The sequence below is a fragment of the Motacilla alba genome, chromosome 5, assembly GCF_015832195.1.
Source record: "Motacilla alba alba isolate MOTALB_02 chromosome 5, Motacilla_alba_V1.0_pri, whole genome shotgun sequence".
In the NCBI taxonomy this organism is placed as follows: Eukaryota; Metazoa; Chordata; class Aves; order Passeriformes; family Motacillidae; genus Motacilla; species Motacilla alba.
Genome location: NC_052020.1, coordinates 26,511,384 through 26,535,038, shown reverse-complemented (window position 1 = coordinate 26,535,038; position 23,655 = coordinate 26,511,384). Strand labels below are relative to the sequence as shown.

General features: G+C 40.2%; 1 protein-coding gene across 3 annotated transcripts in view; it reads right to left on the bottom strand.

Moving 5' to 3' along the window:
* MIDEAS (mitotic deacetylase associated SANT domain protein) overlaps positions 1-23,655 on the bottom strand; it is a 54,479-nt gene that overhangs the window by 19,944 nt on the left and 10,880 nt on the right. For all 3 annotated transcript variants that reach the window (XM_038136901.1, XM_038136903.1, XM_038136904.1), the window contains exon 2: positions 3,268-4,957. In XM_038136901.1, the coding sequence (XP_037992829.1) occupies positions 3,268-4,722 (1,455 nt within the window). In that variant the 5' untranslated portion in view covers positions 4,723-4,957. The remainder of the gene's footprint in view (positions 1-3,267; positions 4,958-23,655) is intronic.

Below are 23,655 nucleotides of genomic sequence, written 5' to 3'. Positions count from 1 at the left end.
GAGGGCACTCATCATGTTCATCATGCTGACAGACATCACTGGAGTCCACTGACTCTAGACAGAAAGGGGTTCCTTCTAATTTTTGTAGCTTCCCTCCACCACTTTCTGGGTGGGTACAGCAACATGTAATGACAATGTGAATACATAAACAAGCATAAATTCTGACCAATCTAAAAATCTCAGGTACTTTCTGGGTGCTACAGAGACCTCTGTAGGTCAAGAGACCTGAACTAATTTGCTGACTACAAGAAGGAAATTATGGCAGTTCAAAAGTGCCACAGTCACCCAAAAGTGTCACTTTACTCTGGCTTTATGATTGGTTTACCATGCTCCTTTTGTGTTCAAAACTGGGGGGCAATCAGCAAAGGACTCCTCTTCAGAGATGGGAGAGATGACCCCTCCAAGACAACAGAAGAATAGGAGACCTGAATTGTAGCGCAGATAGATAAAAAGCACCAGCAGGGACTTTAATATAACAGTTGAGACATCCTTAAAAATGTTCTGGTCCACACCATTGCTTTTCTGATCACAAAAGTTCACACATACCTAATGTTTACAAAAGGCATGACAAATTTTGGAATTAAGCCTTTTGCTTCAGATCCCTAAATACTTTCTCAGCTGTTTGATTATTCTCAGAGGTAAGCAGAAAGGATGGGACCTGCTAGGGGATTTTTGGCTACCTCAGCATCCCTGTTGCAGAATTTGGGGCAGGAGGGCTGCTGGATAACTTCAGCAAGTGCAACATGTGGCACTTTCATTTGGACTCTTGCATAAATACTGAGGTATGAACTAGTCATCTAGAGTTCTCCAGGAAATCCACAGAAACCCATCAGACATCCCGGCATCGATCCTGTCTATCCCTCAAGCTGTTTCTAAAAAACTTAGAATTCACAGAAAAACCCAACTACAACACCGGGAAGTACTGTTCCAAGGCCACATCTGTGATCTGATTAGAAACCACACCAGCTTTTCAAAAACACCTGCCCACATAGTGCTTTCTGCTATCATTCTGCATCATCTGCATCAAGGAGAGGCAGCCTCTGTCTGCAGTCAAACCAAAGCTTGCCCATGAAAGAGGAGAGACCAGAACTACAATTCTGCAAACAAAACTTTTTTCTTCCTTTCCTTCCTAGCAGCTGGTGCCCTGCACTGTGCCAGGGGAAAGCAGCTAGGTAAGCAAAACCTGTCTTCCTTCCATAAAGGAATATTTAAATTCAGACACTCTTTAAGATAACCATTAAGGTTTGAGAAAAGTTTTCTGTACTTATAGAAGACAACAAGTCACACTGAAACAATTAAACTAGGAGTTGAGAATTGACTGCAGCCTGTAGGCAGCAACAAGCTTGCATCACCTGAAAAAAGGCAGACATAGGCCTGGTGCAAAGTGTCAGTCGTGACACTGCATGTAGACAGATACTGCTGTCCAGAATATTATTTTTGCATAAGGTACACATACCTAGACTGCGATGTTAAAAAAACTGGTTCAAATTATGAATGCTATCTTCTTCAATCAATAATTTAACTCCACGGCCTTCTACACACTCTTCAGATAACCTATGCAGAGAAGGCTTCTAGGTTGTTTTTAAAAGAAAGACACTCATAAGAGAAGCAGCCCACTCTCGTTCAGCAAACATATTTTCTTTTTCTCCCTCACACAATATCCAACACCTTAATCCATCAGACCTCTGGTAAGAACTTTATCGTCTTTCAAAACCTCATCCTGAAAACCTGCAGAGATCTAAACATAAAGAGTTCTGCTAGTGCCATTATGCTTGCATAACTGCAAAGAACAAAAATGCATCTCTCAAAACATTTCTCTGGTCTTTACATTATGAATCAGACTGCAAGCAGACGTGCCTTCAAACGGCCAATTTCTTGCTTCACCTCTCAGGGCCTTTTCCTAAATGCTCTATTTGCTTCTTCTTGACACTCTGTTAGTGATCCACGTGCAATGTGAATTGCAGGCCTTCTGCAATATAACCACACAATGGCTGGCAAAGTATGAGCAAATACACCACGGTACTACATACTACCAGTTCTTTATCAAATCTGCTGCTTCAACTGGAGTTAGAGCAAAAAGGATTGAAGACAGCATCAACCAAGTCACTGTTTGCTTTCTACGGTCCAAGAGACGGAGTAGGTTAAGGATATTCAGCTCATTGTGTATTAGTTTAGTTCTTTCACTCAAACAGCACATTCCTCTAAGGAAGAGATGGGAAAAAACAGTGACAGACAGACTACGATAAAAAGGATGATGAGAACAAAACAGGGAATAAAATGCCCTTCCCTTTCTTGTCTGATTGGATAGCAACTCAGATATCAAAAGTGTAGGTAAAAGTAGCTCATGCAATGTGTATTTCATCAGCCTTTGGCAACAAAACTTCCAAGGAAAAGTGTGCCTCCTATGAAGCATTCAATAAAAGATTAGACAAACCACAACTCTGAGTAAACATTCAAAAACAACCCCTCCAAAAACCCCCACTCAACTCCGAAAATCCTATCACTTGTCTCCCAATAGGCTAGGTAATTTTGAACTCTGTCATCTTGCCATATGGAATATATATTGTTCAGTTTAGACTGATGGGATATCAAAAGGTTAGGAGTAGTGAACTACCAAATCGGTCAGCAGTAAATTTCTTCCCCATTAAGTCCTACAGGAGATCTGTGGGCAGACAGGTCATTCTACAGCCCTCAGGTCATTCTTAGAAACAGGATGCTGCTGCATGAGACAGGCCTTTGTCGTGTCTGGTATAGGTCCTTCACGTAAGTGAAGCTTTCTTGAGAGTTTTAATATTTGAGAAATACTGAACATATAAATTGCATTATGTAATTTTTAGATAGCACATTTTAGAAACACTTTAACTGCTGAAACTGAAAAACTGGCAGGTAAGCTTAAGTCTTTTAACAGAAAAGAAAGAGAATGTTAAATTGGTAAAAAGACAACAAGTAAGCTGCTTATACCTGCCTCTCAAAATTCCTGATCATGTTGAGAACTAAGCTGAAAACATCCATATTTTCATGTCATGGGCAAAAATAATGTTTGGTGTTAGTGAAACAAAACTGTCCCTTAGTGGTTTCACTATACTACGTCTCTGTTCTCCCACATCTATGAATTACAGCAGCTGAACTTACATGCCTCCACACCAGAGCTGCTCTTGTTGCACACTTCAAGATACCATCCTATCCCGCATATGTACATAACTTCCTTTCCTTTCAGGCCTATTTTGTAGTGTAAAATATGCTATATTGGTAGGGTCTATACCTTACCTTTACATTCTGAAGAGAAGCCAGCTCAACAGCTTTTTGGGCCAAAGTCAGCAAATTGGCTTCTTGAGAAACACGTCGCCTCCGTCGGGTACTCTGGATTACACCACCTCTGACACTCTGAAAATCATTAGTTCTCTGACTGTTTTCTTCAGGTGCTGCTGCCTGCTTCTCCTCATCTCTACCATTCTGGGCTGCAGCTTGCCTGTCTGTTTCCATCTGGCACTGCTCACTGTTCACCAGGACATCCTTCTGCCCCAGATCCAATCTTTTGGGGTGCAAATAGCCACTTTTACTGTGGGCCAGTGACTCAGGCGTTTGCTGTAACGGGACCTCTTGCTGATGTGTTTGCCAGTGATGCAGAAATAAATTGCTAGGCTGTTCTTCTGCCTGCTTAGAAGTCAACACTTCTCCTGCAGATGTCAGCAGGCCACCTTCTTTGGAGAGTCTCCGTGACCTTCTTGGAAAGGGAATCTGCGTCTGAGGTAGCACAGTCTGTTGGTTCTGCTCTGTTAATGCCTTGAATAGCTCCTGGTTCCTCTCTGCTTGCTGAAATTGGTGTGGCATCATGTGATGCTGAGGTGCTGCAGCTGCCACATGAGGCTGTGCTATGGAAGTTGTTTGCTGCAGACCGAAGGCTTGTGTGGCAGCCTGTTGCTGCTGCTGCTGAGGATAGAAATTTTCAAAGAGCTGTAGCTGGGGAAGAGCTTGCTGTTTTTGTTGTGCAGTAAATGCTGGACTGGAAGAAGTTGGGGCTTCTTGAAAGACATGTAACAGCTCAGGAAGACCTTGCTTTTGGCCTTGGTGGCCAAATGCAAGTTGGAAAGGCTGCAATGGCAGAGTTTGATTCTGCTGCTGCTGTTTCTGCATTTGATGAAAAGAATTCATTTGAGCTTGCTGTCTAACCAGAGCTTGCTGCTCCAACTGAGCCTTCTGGGACATCATCTGCTGGACAGCATCTCCATATAAATCCAGCTGTGACACAAACACTCCTTTCTCTTGATTTCTTTTAAGGGCTTCTGGGTGGCCATAGAAGCCCGGGGCACCAGCATTGGAGTGGGGTCCTTTTGGGTTGCCCCCAAAAACCATATTGTGGTTCCACATTGAAGGTGGAGACTGCCAGTGGCTGTCACCCCTCTCTGGCAACCGGTTTCCCATTAGTGAATTCTGCCATTTGACAGCTGTTACTGACTGGGGCATCATCACTGATTCTCCCCTATCTTGATTGTAAACAGAGTTCATCAAAGCAACATTGTTGGGTGCACTTGTTAATCCTCCTGGATGAGAAATCTCCATAGTTTGAGAGACTGGTATACTCCCTCCATGACCATAGTACTGTCCTTCCTTAAGCTGCTGCTGTGGTTCTTTTGATGGCACTGCTATGTCCTGCTCATTAAAATAGGCAACTCGTTTCCCAGTCCGTTTGCTTGAAGACTTTTGCTGAGCCTGAAGATTCATGGTTCAGTCTGTTCTCCCAGCCACACACACAGTATTTATAATCCTCCCATCCCTGAGGTTGGGGGAGGAAAGGCACAGCAGTCTTTCTTTTCCATTCAGCTCCAGTAATAACGGGCAGGAAAGAAGTCCAGATGAAAGTGCATTCACTTCCTTTTTCTTTGTGTGCTTCTCCCACTTCTTTTCACTCTTATACTTTGTGGTTCAGAGGTCAGTAGGGTCCACTTAGTTACAGGTCCTGAAATAGAGAAGCAATTGCAATGAATCATCAACAGACATAACTGGCCTATGAATGCTCATATGATAAGTAACAATGTGTATGTCTGTCCCATTTCCCATGGAAATGAAGACCAGGATAATAGATGGAAGAAACAACAGATGTGATCTGCTAGAAGAATGCAAAACAAAACAACTTAGTTTTACAAAATAGATATCACACTGTACTTGCATGATGCAACTCCCTATTGCACACAGAATTCTGAGTAATCACTTAAGTTCACCCTGAAAGTTTTACTCTTACTCTTTACTACCTCTGATCTGGCCAATCACTTCCACATCTTTCTGTAGCCAGAATACTCTGGTTTTAATCTCAACTCAAAACCACAAAACAAAAAACCCTCATGGCTTGCCAAAAGGCAACATTTCCCAAAGACCTTTAAAAGACACGTGTGTACATGAAGACAGCAGCCAAACATGCAGCAAGATGCTCAATTCAGTATTCTGAAGGAAAAGGGTCAGGAAACAGCCCATCAGTCACACACACACACACACCACCAATGACTACAGATGCTTTCCAGTTAAGAACTGTCCACCCAGCATCCAAGCCCTGGGCCAGGGCCTGCTCAACGTGTGGCCCTCTCAGAAGTTTTCTTCAACAGCTGAAAGAAACTGCTCCTGCTCAGGTCACACTCACTGAAAGGTAGTTCAGGCAGCTGCTCTTGTAACAGCTGCTCATAGACATCAGCAAATATCTGTTAGTGTAAAGCTACAAATGTAATAGAAGAAAGCCCTTCCAGAACAGGCACTCTACAACAATTCTACCCTCCTCTTCCATGAAGAAAAGCTATCCACAAACTCTAAGAGGCTAGCTTGCAGGATTAAGGTCTAATGTGTGAACACATACACTAGTATTTCTATTTGGACACTGAAAACTTTTTTATATGTTTAATTTTAAATTCAATTATATTATCAGATTACCACTACTAACATTCGAGTGTTAAGTCTCTATTCCTATCCTCTATCCTTTTCAGTGTGTATCCTGTTCCACTTTAAATCCCACTGCCGATACATTCCAGGAAAATTACAGCAAATTGTAAAAAAACATTCTTATTACATCCCTTCTGTTACATAACCAAGTTTCTCTTGAGTGGAGCAGGTAAGACTAACAAACACACACATCCCCTCCAATGAAACCTGCAATCTATTTATCCCACTTTCTAAAATGAAAAATAATAAACCAAAATTATATAGCACACTGAAGTCCTGTAACCTGAGCTCCCTCAGATGGATCTGGGTACAGTGCAGGTTTTAACACCTGAGGTGGGGTTGGGAACATGACGAGGAGGAAAGGACAAAGAGTTTTAATGAACTTACGCAACTTCCACCTCAGAGGCCAAGCTTGGCTTCAGTGCGACTGGAACCATGGGACTGTGTTTCAGAGTGCAGTGACTCACTTCCTCAGGCTGTTACACAGCTGCTCCCCCACACTGCCTCCCCTTCGCCTTTGGCTACAAACCATGGACCTCTGCCACCCTGCATCATGGAGCCAGGGCATTCCTCCCTCCTCTAAGCACAACGTCTCAGCTCATTTCCCAAGACTATCACAACACGATGAAAATAACTCTGGGAGAAATTATGGACACGTGAGATGGAAAATTCTCTCTAAACTGCAACTAGTACACAAACGAAGATTTCATAAAGTAAGTTTTTCCTACTTCAAAATTTCACTAGGAGAGGAAAAAACATCTTACAGCAGGAAACTGAATCCCTGGTAGCAAAAATGTAGAGGCAGATAAGCTGCTATATGCCTCTCAGAAGCCTTAATGCTATCTATCCTCTCTCCTTGCTTTCTGCAGTACTGCAAATGTACCAGAGCTAAATGTATCAGCTAAACTTCAACACCTGAGGTAATACTACTAAGAGTGATTTCTGACAGTCTTACTTTGTGAAATCATCACAAGCTATTTTTTTCTCCAAACTAGGCAACATTCTCCTTCTACGGATGCTTTTGTAATGCTCAGTCATATCATTCCGACAAAAAAGAATGCAAGGTTTTCTGTATATTAGAAGTCAGAAGATATTACCAGGAGATCAAGTTTCAACCTGACAGCTTTCTTAAATTCTGCTGTAGACTTTTTACACTGTGAAGAAAAATACAACAATAATTGTCAAAAAGATGGCATTCAACTTTCAAACTGAAGGGTCCGTGTTTTCGACCAAAGAAAGAAAGGAGGAGCCCAGCTGATGCTGTTCTTAATAGTTGTGGCTGGGACTTGCAGCTACCACACAGAAAAGTACCCAGAAGACCTGCAGAAAGAGGACTCTCACATTAGTAAAAAGCATTGCATTAGCACAACTTTCCAAGCCTACATTTGTGTGGACGTTCGTTCTGCTTTTTCTACTACTAGGTAAGAAGACACCAGCATCACAAGGTCTAACTCAGACCAGTTTGGAACTGCAGCGATCTGGGAAAGAGACCTAACAAAACTATTAAGATGCAAAGTATAAAAAGGACTAAGTTCAGAGACAGCCTAATTGAGGAAAAGGAATATGTACAATTGAAGTTGTTATTCAGCACAAAACCCAGGATAGTGAAAAGTATGTGACTAGGGAGAAAAGACATTTGAACAAAACATGTTTACTGAACATCCCAGTTCTCCCAGTTACGTGCAAAAATAACTATATCCGAAGAGATCACTAAGATAAAGGAGCATTTGGTGCATCTGGTATTTGATGGTAAAAGAAAGTATCACAAAATTCGCATTTTAGAAGTTTCTTTCTATATAGAAAATCTACAGAAAAGTATCTTCTTTGCCATCCTAATAATAACAGTTCATAGTTAAAGCTGCAGTGATAAATGTTCAAGTTGCAGCATGACTATGCTTCAGGAAAGCTCATGCTTGGCAGCTTCACTGCATGAGCACTGCTGGCTGACTAAACAGGCTTCCCTCCCTGAGGCTGGGGGAATGAGCTCACACAGTCATCATCCCAACCACTTACCAGCTCTGGGGTTTTTCTGCTTTGTTTTGTTTTACTTGAATTTCAGCACAAGAGTCAGCCTGCAGTAGCACAGGAAAATAGCAATGTGCTTCCAGGCTTAAGTGCTTTGGAGCAATACACCCTGGACCATTCCTTACCTTTGAATAAAGCACAGAGCCAGTTCCAATACTGTAATTCCCAAAAGATACTGTGTCTTGCCTCCAAATATACAGAAGTGTTATGATACTTAGCATTGCTTTTACACTGCATAGAGAAAAAGCAGAACCTAGCATCAGTATATTTTGTTTTAGTAACTCTATGATTTGGCATGAAACATCACCAGTTATTTTCACTTCTTTTCAGGAGCTTCTGACATTCAAGAACTTCTCCTGAACTTTCTCCAGATGAATACAAATTGTATACCACCTCCTTTAATACTGTAAATATTTTCATATTTCTAAGGGATTTTTGATATTGCAAGGCTTTCTCTCCCGCACCTAAAATGAATGACAAATTAGATAAACATATCCAATGGGCACAAATGCAGTATTTTCTGGAAGGAAAAATACCTATGGAAAGTAATTCATGGCACCTTACTGAGAAAAGAGTTAGCATTTTTAGCTAAAAACTTCTCTAGCGTGTCTGCAGTAGTGCATTAAACAAAATCATAAACATATATAAAACACTATATAAGCTAAATTTATGCAAAGAATGCTGAAGGACTTCCTGAAGTATACAACAGGACTATGGAGTCTTTTCCTGCATCCACGATTCTGTTCTGAAATGATGAAGTCCCTTCAAAGGAGATACTGGAAGGGTGCAGGGCACAGACACTCAGAGCCACTCACTAGGCTGTTACCAGCCAGATCACCCATCAGCAGATTTTACCCAATTCAAAGCAGAATTATTGAGACATCCCTACCCAGTGCAGCTGTCCTGTCATAGTTTATAATTAGCCTGGAGAGCCTGATATAAAACCTTAACTGAAGTTAAAGATTATTTGCTTTAGGGAACAAATGAAAAACACTCAATGGTAACCATTTAATGTAAAATATCTCTATCTCTCTTCAAAACTTGTTGCATGTATAACTGGCAACTGTTGCCAGTATAACTGGTAACTATCCCCCATTATTCCATTTCTATAAATATTCTCTTAACTAAGCATATGTATATTTGTACAGTTTCACATATCAAGTTCATGACCTCACACACTGTAGTAATCTTGAACTTTACTCTTCAGCTCACTTTTTGAGGGCTGTGCTGTCCTGTGCTTTGTTTAGTCCATTTGCTACATCAGCTATATCTGGCATGATAAGCAAGTTTAAGTTGTGCACATTTCTCAGTCTCCTTTGAGATCATTTGCAAGCATTTCTCTCTGACAGAATGCTGCAGAAATGACTCAGGAAAGACTGATTTCTGCTCAAACTTCAGCAAAATTAAGGATGCTGAGAATACTGACAAGTTGTAGTTGCAGTTGTAGACCATCTTTTAGTCCACCATCTTAGCTTTTAAATTCCTCTATTTAAGGGTTTTATTCATGTAAAATGAAGTGTTCTCTGTTCTAACTAATGTACATTCTCAGCCTTAACTGCAACAATGCTGTCACTGTTCCTTACAGGAAATCTGTCAGCTTAGGGCGATGACAATCATTTCTCACTAAGTCCTCCTGCTGCCAGCAAGTGAAATTATGGTCCTCCCTGGTAAGCAGCTCAATCACTTTCAACCAAGATGATGGACAGATTCCAAGAACAATCTTACATTTAAGACAAATGCAGCAAGTTATCCCGTGTCCTTCTGAGACAGAGCAATCAAACCTTCCTTCTCCAATTTGCTCATTATTATGGTAAAATCCCACATTTATGAAACACATAAAGAACTATAATACATATTTTAATAATAAGGAAGAGAAACAGAGGAAACAACTCACTTCTAAGATCACACAACAAGCAAGGTCAAAAATTAAGCAATATAATAGAACAGCTACCAGTTCCCCTTCAAACCTGAAAGAAAACATGGGTTTAATTAAATCTGCCTGTGAAAGATGCAAAGTGGGTGTGCTATTCATACATGTGCAGAAAGGGCAAAAAAGTTTAAATTCCTTCAGTGCAACAAAAGGTCAGAGGAGGCTCAATAGGGTAGACTCTGTTTCTGGCTTTTGTGGTTTGCATTTTTGAAAATGACTGGAGAGTTACAGGTCATCACAAACTTGTTCCAACTAGCAGAAATCTGCCTCTGTGAAACCACTAGCATCATTTGCAAAAGTCTTGAGTAAGAACAGAGAAAAGGCTGAAAGCATGGGTCAGGTTTTGTGTTTGTAAAAGACCTGCAAAGCTTATTGCATGTAGTCTATGCTTACTCTGCTGTATATGGAAACAGCCTCAATCCCTCCTTCCAAAGCCTCTCCCGCATGCTCACTTTGTCACATTTTCTTCCAGACAGTTACCTACATCAAAATTCCTGCAGATTGTTTTCAACCTCCCACTCACCACCTTCAGACACCTTGAACAGGAAGCATAATAGCACAGCACAGAAAATAAAACATGTTTGTAAATTCTATACAGTTAAGCACAGCAATCTATGTTCTGAAGCAAGCAGGGGGAAACTCAAATCAACTACAAAACACAATATTGTTCAAGAAAGCAAAATACATACATACAAATATGATGGTTTTATGTTTCTGTCACTTTATCACCAATGGTATGGCATTTTCCAGACATCCTGAATGTCTGTGTCTATAACAAACGGTGTGTTTTCCAGGAGTGTGGAACCAACTGAGCAGTGCTGCAGTTTAAAAGAAGCCCACTATAAAAGAATGTAATTAGGTATCAATCATCTCCCCTAACACCTCCAAGTATGAAACTAATCCAGGGAACTTATCAGATCAAAGTCCTAGAATCAATAAAGCCTATGAAATGGGGAAGGCTTACTTGTTGTGTAACACTGCATAGCAAAAAAAAAAGGAATCCAACAGCAGGCCTGTAATAAAGACAAAGAGATGAAAGGAAAGCTGCTTCACAGACAGACAACAAAAGGGAAAACACAGCATCCAGGAAGTTTGGCATCTTCCTCTGATTCCTGAAGGTGCCTGCCCGGGGCTAGCAAACACATACCTAAATAAGTAGTATGCATATGACCTGCCCAAATTTTCATGTGACTGGCCCATTTCTATTGCAGAGAAAGACTGATGCTATGACTGACTACCCGGGCGCCTCTGCCCTGAGGACATGCTTAAAATTACTTTGCTGCCACTTTCACTTTCCCATTTTCCAAGGATGGGAGTTAATAAAGCTTTATTGAACCACTGTACTAACCAGAGACTCAAAAATGAAACCCATCAACTCTGTGAGGTGAAACATGTGAGAAAGCGGTCATGCTGCGAAGGACTACGTGCCAGCAAAATCAGATCACTTGTACTGGACCACCAGATACCACAAACTACTGCTCCAATCTAAACCATTCCTGACATTCAGCACCACCAGAGGTTAATTACCCACAGCAAGCAAAATAACACAAAATGTAGAACTACCATATTGTCTGGGAAAAATATACATACCCAAACAGAACTACATGAACTACACAAAGTAATCAATCCAAGGAGAAATACAAATCCTACGTCAAGAAAAGATTTTGGTTTATGGTAAAGGAGGTAATAAATGTCAAACAGTGAAAATGCAACCCTTTAAACATTACTTAATTAGGTACATTTCTGTTCCAATAGTCTTCAAATTCAAAGTATACACTCTGATTCCATCTGAACCTACTTTTTACATCCATGGATGTGATTTTATTTATCCACATCACCACAATTTTTCCACACTCAATCTAAACACACAGATCCATCCTAGTATGGATGATGTTACAGAGAAAGATTTTGGTGTTTTGAATTACAAGGTCTGAAGCACCTCAAATACACCTCAAAGGGAAGTTTTCAGATAACAGTTCTATGAGGGGAAAGTCATATACTGTTGCTGGACACTTAAAAATAACCTACTTTTGGGGTTGTCTTCCTCAATTCAAGCTGTAAACTTGGTTACAAGTATTGGAGGTTTCCTTTTCCAAACACACCTAGTATTTTCCACATGATTTTGTTCTAATGGATAAGGAAGAGACAAAAAGTTGCTACAAAGAAAATGTCCATCAAGTGCTGATTAGTCTTATCCTTGTAACAAGCCAGACAAAACCCGGCTTACACAAACAGCTCCACCAGAAGAAAAACAGTATGGATGAGGTAGAAAAATTACTAAAAAGACTGACTAAAGTTTTAAAACTTAGCAGATAATTAAACAAACAACAAAAGGGGGGGAAAAGCCACAACCAGATTTTTTTTAAAGGAATTGACAATGTTGCTTCTACCAGCTATTGCAAGGATATGTAAAATCTTCACTTATTTTCAACCAAAACTTTGAGTGCTGTTTCCAAAATAATCAAAATTTCATGCAAACCTCATCACATGAAAACAAATTATTCATGATTTGCAGAAGACTATAGTCTTTTGTCTCGCACTAAGAGAGAGGCAGCTCCACAACCCGCACTCTTAAGCACAAACACAGGAAAGCCCATCTTTACAAATGGCTTTGCAACACAGACCAGGCTTATCCTTTGATAAAATACGTACATGGTACATTTTTTATATTGGTTAATGTTTATAAACTGTACTGAAGTTAGGCATAATTATTATAATCTGTCATGATGATAAACCCTGATCTGAAGAGGTTTGGGCAGCCTTCGAGAGCAGAATGAGCACAGTAATTACAGAGTACGAAATGCTGCTTTCAGTCTTTGTAAGGTTACAGGAACACAATTCTTTCCCACTGGAAATGGGTTAACAGTTCTAACTGTAAGCCCTTAGACAGTTATTTTAAGCTTTTTTGTTTGGAGCTGTCTGGGAAGGCAGTTGCTAGCAACAGAGACTAACATGCAAGAATCACAGCAGGCTCCAAAATCAGAATGGCAAAGAGCAGGCCAAAAGCTTTTCCCCGCCCTCGCATTCTCATACCTGACAGGACCACAACACATCCTTCACTCCAAATGCCTCTCCTGCCACAAGCACACCAGCTGCAGAATTGCATGGACACCCTAGAGACAGATCAAATCTCTCCCTACTTTAGCCCTGAGAAGAAAACACAACTGAATGCACTGAGCTGCAACAGGAAAGATTGCTACAGGTTCAGTTGTTTCCATCTCAACCAGCACAAAACCAGGCTTGCACAGACATCCAGTTACAGAACAACAAAGTCTTGAGTGCTTTACAAATTCCTTTGAGGCTTTGCAAGAGGTAATGGGCCACAAATAAGGGAAGAGAATGGTGAAAGTTCATAGAGACAGTGATACTTTCCATTCCCAGAGGTTTCATCATGAGAAATATAAAGGTACTCAATTCCTCAGCCTGAGCCCTTGGCAGAGACATTCTTAAGACTGTCAAGCAGGCATCATCACTTACCCAAGTCTGGCTGGACAATAGCTGAGACTACACATACAGGCAGAACCCCGGGATCTGGGATCAGCTTCCAACTCTGCTACAGACATGCACCTTAAGCAAACCACTTCAAATTGTTTCATAAAATAAGAATAATACTTGAAACCAAAAACATTGATATTAATGGAGTTGTATTATCTTTAACAATAGCCACTAACTGCCTAGATGGAGAGTCTTGTCTTCCACAAAGGGCTTAGAAGTCTAATTTCAGACATGATGCAATCAGGGTAGTGATAACCAAAGAAGAGGGAGTAAAACAAAAAGTGAAGGAAAAAAGTCACAATAACATAGTTGCTCTTTTGTCACATGCCTGCCTCTATCTCACTTGACCCAAAAATATCTTAGTTCATCAGCAGTTATCTAAGCTGAAGCAGCGCTGACCTTGGCTTGCCCACATCCACACACTTGCAGCAAACAGATGACAGCATTGACTGAGCGCAGTCAGTCTTTTACAGCACTGACAGGGCTTCAGTTAAAATTTCTAAAATTATGTCTTACAAGAATTCTTGCAATCACTGTTGATTGTAAAAGGGTCTCTTTACTGTGCTGGTCTGTTATAAAGTACAGTAAGCTCTTGGCCATGACTGGGGCTGTCAGGCATTACAACAATGCAGCTAAGCAAATGCACACTAGTACTGGGAGTAGGAACACCGAAAGATGTGGGCAAGCAGGATTATCACATAGTGGAAAACAGTAAGGTTTTAAAACTCCAGGGGCTAAAAGAGCACTCTGATTTCTTAACCTTTAATTAAAAAAATCAAAGCACTCTCCAGGTCTCTGGATTCAGAGCTCCTTGCCAGTTACCTGACAGACACCTGCCCAATCTCCTCCTTTTAGCCACAGGGAGTTCAGTGGAGGAAGGAAAGAGCAGATGGCTGGCACCAATACTGGATCAAATACAAAGTGCTTCCATTTCTGTAGTGGCTTATTTGTATCCTTACTAGCATTATAAACCACTTCCACTATGGGGCATAAGTGCCATCAGCCTCATATGGACTCAGAGCAAAGTCAGAAATTTCTGAAAGATTCAGCTCAACAAAACTACCTGAAACCAAACAAGCCACTCATTCTGTACTTTATAACTAGAAAGAAAATAAGTTATTCAATAACAGCATGAGGAAAAGCGTTCTTCATTAAGAACCCTTACAAAGCTATTTTAAACTGAGCAAAGACTCAGCTGTTAGTAAAATAAAGTTGAGGTCATTATAATTAAGTTCAATATTATGAGAAAAACTAAAGTTTATGCATTAATCCACCTGTAGATGGAATTCTGTGAGTTTTAAGCAGATCAGAAGTATCCTGCAATTGCACAGTTTACTCTGCAAGTCCTTGAATATAAATATACTTTAATTGAAGTCATAACATTTTGATTCAATAATCCCACATTACACTTTGAACAGCTGCATTTGCTAAAGATACAGGCTATGTAATTGCTATTAACAGGAACAATAAGTCCTCGCAAATTGTGAAAAAAAACCTCAGGATATAAATAATTGGAAGATCAGAAACTTACTAGAAAAGCTGATAAGATCATCTGCACTAAACACTTGACCATCTACAAAAGAAATCACTAAGCATGAAGGAAAAAATAAATTCCCTAACATTATATAGTTTTCACTTTGAAATGAAGGGCTAATGAACTAATCATGTCTTCAAGTATATAGATTCCATTAATTGTCTCACACCAATGAAACTCTGAGACTGATGCTCCATTACAATCCATAATGCATCTAGTCATCTAGTTCTAGGCCAGTTTGGTTGGGGCTCTGAGCAACCTGGACTAGAGCAAAGTGTCCCAGCCCTTGCCAGGGGGGTGGAATGAGATGATCTTTAAGGTCCCTTCCAAACCAAACCATTCTGATTTTGTGATAATGGACTCTAAGGGGTTTTTTGGTTTTTTTCCCACCAGGTAGATAGCACTCTCTTATTTCAAGTAGGTTACTTCAAGTGGTCCAGCTTACATCCCACAGCATCTGATGACATTACTATTTTCAACACATCTCCAAACAATAAGAATGAACATCCAATCTCTCATCAGCAGGCTGGCATTTGATTAACAGCTCTTCTCCATTTGGAAAAGATCTGTGACTCCACCAATGCAGAAAAACATTCTGCCAGTTATTATACCACAGACAAATTTCTCCTGGGGAAAGTAGTTGAAGGAACTTGTCCATGAACAAACTTCATGTTATTGGAATATTTACCATTTACATAATACTTGGCAACAGTTTAAGCAATATATCAACACCAGTCACAACACGTGTCACTTGCAACATTCTGTATTTCTAACAGGTACACAAAGAGAGACAAAGCAGCCTGTTTTGCACTAAAAAACAAAAAGGCTGCCAAAATGAGGTTATTCTTCTGTATTTCCTTTATCTCAGTTTTGTCTACACACTGCATTTGCAAGATGTCAAGTAAAGCATCTTCATTTTGAACATTTATACTGAATTCCAAAACTACTATAGAACACTTCTTTTTAAGTACGCTGTAGAACGCCCCCTACCAGAGGTAAATTTTAAGGTAATTTATATAAAAGTCACTAAGTCTTCTAAAGCACATGAAATTTCACTTGTAGACATTAAGATATACATGCCAGTGTCATAGTAGAGATCTCTTGATACTCTACAGATGCAGTGTTCTATAATGCCTTTGCACTCTCCTCAAGCTCTGCCTGGAACTGCAGCCTAAGGGGAAGGGCTCTTCCACTTGCATGATCTGTGGTGGTTGGGGGTTTAGGCTTCCTTTTTTTTTAAAGAAATGACAACACAAGGCAGGTGTCCTGCTCTTATTGTCCATGGCTTCTTTCCCTGCGCTATAGTAGAGAAACCGAATTACAGCCATTTCTATTTTTCATGGCTGCATGGCCTCATAATCACAGTATAACAGCACTAAAGAATGCGTAAAGAGTATACTCTTAATGCACTTACTCTGGCAATGTCTCTTTAAGGGACTGAATTACTAGTATTCCCTTTTTATTGAAGACAGCTAAGTCTGGGAGACAGAGATTTTAAAATTACTTGCCCAAAGAGGTCTAGGACAAATGAGATAACCTAACTCAGTCTCAGGTTAGTGCCTGTCTTTTCAATCATATTTAGTCTCTTACTCAGTTTGAAATCCCATCCTAAGGTTGGCTAAAGTGCACATGAAACCTCTCCAAAACATTTCTTCCTATTTCAGCCCACCCACGAGACCGTATGCCACGCATATTAATAAACTCAAGATAAGCATACAGCAGTCAATGAAGGTTTATTGTGGATCTAAATATATCATGCTAGCTTTTACTAGAGTTGTCATCTGTAAGACTTATTGCACATACGCTAGCCTTGGCTGTGGTAGTGGCCAGGGGACACAGAGAAATTCAGGACACTAGGCAGACCTATTCAGGTGCAATCGTGACATTGTTACTACTTTTGTCTAGGAATTAGATAAAAATGCCGAGGAATCTCACCCAATTCCTCCCCTGCATGCAATTACAAAATCATATGAACAAAGAAAGGAAGGTATTTATTTATACCTATTAGTTGATAAATGCTGATACAAGCTTTCATCTGTTTACATCAGATGCTTATGAGCATTTATGCTTATAAGCACCATAAGCATAAAAGCACAATTGGGAATCAGAGAATCCAAAAAAGGGGGCTCTAAAACCCTGTAAGAGTGCTTTTAGCAACTACCATTACATATATATTCCTCCCATCTTTGCAACCACATTCCCAACCATCACTCCAAGGAAAAAGAATTTTTGTTCTTTTCCTACAACAGCAACATCTGAGATGCCACAAATAAGAAACAGCTTTCAGGCCCACAAGGAATGGATACATTGGAACTGCATGTGATGCCTTGAGAGGCTACCTAGAACAGAGGCTAGATAGTGTTAAAGGAATAAGATAGGTATTTAATAAAAAGGTATCACTTGTGTTCAGAGCTCACTGGTGCACGGACAAGCTTCCACATCTTCCACTCCTTGAACCCTCTGACTGAATGTTCTGTTTTACCTGGACAAGTTAAGAGCAACCTGTGCTGATTTTTAGCAGGAGGACAGCACACATCACAGCAGCTGGACTACAGGAACAAGGGTTCTTTCAGCAGACTGTGGAAAGAGCTCTGCCACTGCTCCCACTGCCCCTTCTGAGGGCCCCAGAAGTCAGGGAGCACCATGGTCCCTTGGCTACTGTTTTGACCAAGAGCAAATGTCAGATTTCTGTCATTGAAGGAGTGAGAGGGGGAAGGGATGGTCAAAATGATGATGGTCAGAACCATTTCACATTTGGTTGTGAAATATAGCCAGGTTTCACAGAAAAAAATAAAATAGGGCACAGAGTTTTTTTAAATACAAACAGTACAGATGAAATTGGCAGTGTCATTTTCCCCTTTACATATAAAGATATGTACTTGTCACAGCTACGGACGGGGGGGGGGGGGGGGGGGGGGGGGGGGGGGGGGGGAAACAAACAAACAAAAAACAGTAACAGAACTAGCCCTGAGAGCTATGCATGAGGAATGCTGTCACAGCATTACTTTAAAGAAAAGGGCAAGTGCTAATTTGCACATAAATTATGACATTCACCTATTACAGTAGGTTAAATAGTTAAGTCAATGCTCTTCCTAAGTCTTGCACCACTTCTATTTGTGGTTTTGTTCTCTCTCTTACTGAAAATCTTGAACATTGCACAAAAGTTTCCCTTGCAGACAAAACCTGAGAAATCAGAGTCACAAAAGTACCGTCAGAGCCACAAAAATGAACAAAAAAGCAGAAGGAAATTCACACTCATTGCTATTCACTCTGCACATTAGACCATCAGGAAAAAAAGTTTAACTAAAAGAATGGCTTTTACACATATACAGATCCTGCAGGTAGCAGGTTACGTTTGTACTACTGCAGACGTTTCTAAACTCAGCGGCTCTGCTTAAGCAAGGTTTCCACACCCTTCAGCTGTTTTCAGCTCACTTTCTGCAAGACTTGTGACTCTGGTGTTGGCATAAAGCTTCACAGTAGCACCAGTGCAGAGATGGGGATTATCTCCCTGAGCAGCATTTTCAGAGGCCCAAGGCCAAAGAATTCACGCTGTCAATTGAGGTCAGGCACGATGGTCGGTTTCCATTCTGTTTCCATTCGGTTTCCATTTGTGTTGCAACACACAAGAAGCTAACAAGTGAGAAAAGGGTGAGATGACAAAAAAAAACTAGCAGAAAGAAGCAAATCTCCTCAAACCACAAGAGTATTGGTCCCTCCAGATCCCCTTCCTCTTGCTCCTACATTTCCAGTACATTTTGTCCATTTTCTAGAATATGATGCCTTCCAGTTAAACATACTTAGCTCCACAAAGACATCATGGCAGTTCAAACTGTTCCAAAAGACATGAACCACCTACCCAATTAAGCCACAATAACTTCTTAGTGTGTCACCCTTTTTTTTTTTTTAAGGTAGCTTTTTGTAACTGGTAATTTCTTTAATGGATTTTTTTTTGCTTATACCTTACCTGGTAATAATAAGACAGGTTTGGACATATAAAAAGCTACATCCAATAAAAAGAAGTAGTTTATAATTTTTGTTATAGTTCTTAGCTCCCTTCCTTGAAGAAATATAAGGTTTTCTAAAACATTTTTGGTGTTAATAAATATATATGTATTTAATTTTATGCACAGATATTTGCATGGTAAAGAGGAATTAGCACTTTTTTCTTATATATGGAGAGAATGTTGTGTGCCAATTTTCTCAATATCACTGGGAAAACTCCTCTTAGTTTCAAATATTGCAAATTGTTAAAAATAATTTGAACATTTTCTTATGCTAAGCTCCCCCTAGCATTCAATAGACACTAGGATTTTTCAGGATTTAAAAGTTCAAGTTTTTAAAAGCAGCAGCTGGAAAAACCCCACCTGTCAGTTCCTCAGCTCCCAGTATCATTTCACTAGCTCTCTAGTCAACTTCTAAAATAAGTGCATCTGCAGCTCCAATGTTAAAAAGGGAAATTGCCTACCACAATTCCGATTTTATAGTTTTTTATGCCTTAAGTGGGTAAAATGACATTTTTGGCAGTCTTTGGGAAAATGGTTTAAAATAAAGACCATAGCAATAAATATACTATGCTTGCCTAGCTGCATCAGTAAAATTTCCTCAGCTGAACATGGACACCTTTTTTTTCCTGTCCCTTGTGGAGAACTAATTCTTCAGCAACAAAATCCAAGTCCTGATGTGTTTCTTGCTAAAAGTCTGTGTACTTACAGCAGTCTCTACTACTGAGAGTGACTTAGCTGTTAAACCAAACTAACCTAGGAATACTTTCCACCGTCATTCTGGAAAGGAATGAAGGGAGATGTACACTTGGAAATGGTCAACTCTCTCTTCCCTCTCCCTCCAAGTAAATAGCACACACAGACACACAAAAGGCAAGGAAAACAATTAACCTTCCAACTCCTAAATTTTGGCTTCAATTCCCTTAAGTAGCTTCATGCCCAAAATCGACATGTGGAAAGAATAATCCACGGTGACCAACTTTGCTGAGGCTTGTGGAAAACTGGCCCGTGCAGCACAGCAAGCTCTTGCCAGAGATCTGCTGCCACACAGACCTCAGCGAACGTGCACCACAAAAGCAGCACCATGTCCTTCCCAGGCATTCTGGAAAACCTCAGTGTTTAAAAGCAATCACTGACCACCTCTTCCATCCCACACTGAAGTTTAAGAACCCCCCTTTTTTTTTCCCCAAGGAAAAAATACAGGCATAGAATTACAAATGGACGCACTAACTTAAAGTCATGTTTTACTCTTTAAACATGCAACTTCATCACATGGCCCCAAGGCCCTCTCTGGATTACTGGCACCACGTCTGTCAGGAGATGCCATCAATTTATTTTAGGACACACAGGTTGGTGTTTAAATCTACCAATTTGCTTTCAGTTTGGAGCTGCTGTTTTAAAGCAAAATCCCACCAGTAACAACTCCCTCTTCATTAAATATCTTAAAATTTGAAAATTAAGGGATGGACAGTACTTCATTAAAGTACTTATTAAAAAACTCCCTCACTCATGAATAAAAAAAACCTCAAACCTGGGATGAACTTTTACCAGATCCACTATTTTACAATCATAATTCCATCCTGAAGCAGCAACTCTCATAAGTGCTGTCTGAATATGATTTCAGCTCAATGTTTTGCCCTATTATCATAAAATATTTTAGGACATGCATCTGTAATTACTAAATATGTTCCAAATCTGAAATTGGTTTTAGTAGGTAGCATTTTGGAGGTAGCAAAACCCTGGGTTTCCCCCTGACAGGGGTGCTATGCTCCCCTGCTCTCTCCAAGCATACCGAGTACCTCAGGTCTGTGTTACCCAGGCCCACTCACACTGCTGTAAGAGAACTGCTCCCAGACACTTCTGTAGGCATCTGGGCACCAATAAATTTTAATGTCATGTACATTGCTGTTTTAGCTCATGGCCGGTGTCTCCCTAGGTCATCTAGTTTTTCCAACTCCCTGAGATGCTTATATCATTCTCACTAGGCAGGAGTAGCGTTCTCCAATCGCTGCTAGAAGAAGCTGGTATAAGCACAGATTTCCATTTATAGATCGCTATTAAAAGGTTTCCTCTCTTGCTCAGGCAAACACTGGGCTCAGTATGATTACAATCCATCTGTGCATATATCTGTTAGAAAAGTTATTTCCTCTTATAGAGGGTTATATTTATTTAGCTGCTCCAGTACAGCTGTTCCAAAGCCACTCGGAGTCTAAAAGCATGCTTTTCTGATGTTGCATTTCCCAATGAAATGCCTCAGCTGCTGAGCAAGAGCCCGAGTGATAGCCTGAAGAAACATTATCTCTCAAAGGGTTCGTGTCCCCCCGCAGCAGAGCGTACCGTCCCTGCAAGCCAGGAAGGACAGGCTGCCTCCAAGAGGCACCCGGCAGCTGCCCCTGCCCTCCGGCAGCCCGGCGAGCCGCGACCTGCGGCGGCTGCGGGAGCCAGGCCCAGCTCGGTCCAGCGAGGCGCCGGGCCCGCCGGGCACTGAGCCCCCGCCACGGGCCGCGAGGCTGAAGGTGTCTGCACAGAGAGCAGCACAGCAAGGCGTTCTGCAATGCAGTCGTTTCATTTAGGTCTTGAATGAGGATTTTTCAATTTATTTTTTTCTTACTATACAGCCTCTTCTGTTGTTCATACTGCTTATTTGGCATTTCTACAAGCTCTGAATATATCTAGCTTCATTTTCAACTTTTGCATTGGAAGGAAAGTCCCCAAAATATTAGCTATATAACTTTATAACAAAGTCACAAATTTATTAAAGTAAGGTGAAAAGTAGCAGTGATAGGACTGAGAAAAAAAAAAAACAAACAACTGTTTGAAACTAATGTCCAATACACACTTCAGAAAAAAAAGCCATCAAAAATAAATTAACATTCCTTCCTCAAGGCCAATTTTTCCAGCAATTGTATTTAATAATAGTAAGGGACTGGGCTGTTGCTGAACAGATAAGCTGACATCATTCCAGACACATGAGTTTTCCAGATCTTCCTTTTCATATTTAAAAAAATAAAACAAAAAAAAAAACCAACCCAAATCAAACCAAACCACAACAACAAAAAAAAAAACCAACCCCAAACCACCAAAACAAAATCAAAAAACAAACAAAAACCAAAACAAAACAAAACAAAAAAACACACAAAAAACCACCCTAACAAACACAAAAAACCCACCACCACTTCTGCTTCATTAAAAAAAATATGGTTAAGGAGACACCTTTCAAGCAAAATGGTCTCAGTGAGTCCAGTCAGCTTGCCAAGTGTTAACATATGCTTTATTTTATTTCTTCATCTGTCGGGTTTCTTTTTAACTTTGCTTGTGTAACACAGAAAAGTCTAATCAGTGGTTCTTTCCCCTCAAAGTGGTTGGTAACTAATCTTTTTCACAATTCAGCATTTGGAAGAAATCTTGCAATGCTGGTGTGAGACTTCAAGTTAATTGTGTGAATGAATAAAGGGATATGGAATAATTAAGAGTTACAAACACAACTTTTAACTTTTCAGTAAGATGACTGCAAATATCATCAAGCAAAATGTTTTGAAGTTACTTATTTCCAGCAATGAAATTGTTTTCAACTAATCTGACAATGCAGTTGAGATTTTCTGATGATGTCAGAACACTGAATGTTGAAAGCCAAATGAAAACCACCTTCTTCCATGACAAACCCCCTATTTATTCCATGCAACCTTGCACTAGCTCTCCAAATCAGGACCATAAGTAGCAGCTACAAAAAGAATACTACAAGAAAGCCTTCTGGTTTTCGTTTTGTTATGCACAGTGGGTAATAGTTTTGTGTAAATCAGTCACAAGCAGAAACCCTATAATAGGAAGGGCAAAGTGTTCACTTTGCAGTTGTTACTGTCAATTTTTGATTCTGTCTGCTGGTCCTCTCTAGTCACATAGAGCAAAAGTAGTATCGGTTTCACAAAAAATACAGCTGTGTTTTTGAGCATAAATACAACTTCTCTGAACTCCTTACTTCCTTACAATCCAAAATTACCTGTGTGCAAGACTGCCCTGTCCTTCTTACACGGTAGCCTTTTGTGTCCATGAACAATCCTGAATCCAACCTATAGCTGTTCCAAGTGAAGGTTTAATATTACAAAGGATTACAAACAAGCAATCTTATAACCAAATGTTTTTCCCCCTTTTTCACGCAAAAAAACTTCATACTCTTCAAATCTGTTTTAGGATGCATTAAGCCGTTTTGTCTTGACAGACAAGTAGATTTTCATTAAAATATATCAACAATATGCAAAAATGTTCAGGTGGGAAACCAAACAGTTAAAACCTCCACTATAGTTGCTGCAAAGAAATAGTAGCAAGTAACTTGACAAAATATTCACAAAGTCTTCTGCATTCAAAGTCATTATGCTTTTCCCCTCCAGGCAGGGTCAGTATGTCCTGCCAATTCATGAGCTCCCAAAAATAAACCAGTTGAGTAACTGAAGATGTCAATAGATTTTCACATTGCCTCCACACATCCAAACTGTATGACTTAGATGGTTACTTGTAAACAGCCAGGCATCCTACACTTAACCTAGAGCACTTTCCCAAGCAAATTCTGTCGCTTATAGTTACTCTGTTAGAGCTGTCACTGAACAAAGAATATTCTTCCACCTCCAAACTGTACTCTCATAAATCAAGTCACTCAGAAAGAACTGTCTTTTTAAAATGCTTTATAGCACGTAGCAAAATTGAGTAGTTCTACTCATCTTCACAATAAAAAACCCCACAACAGAGCA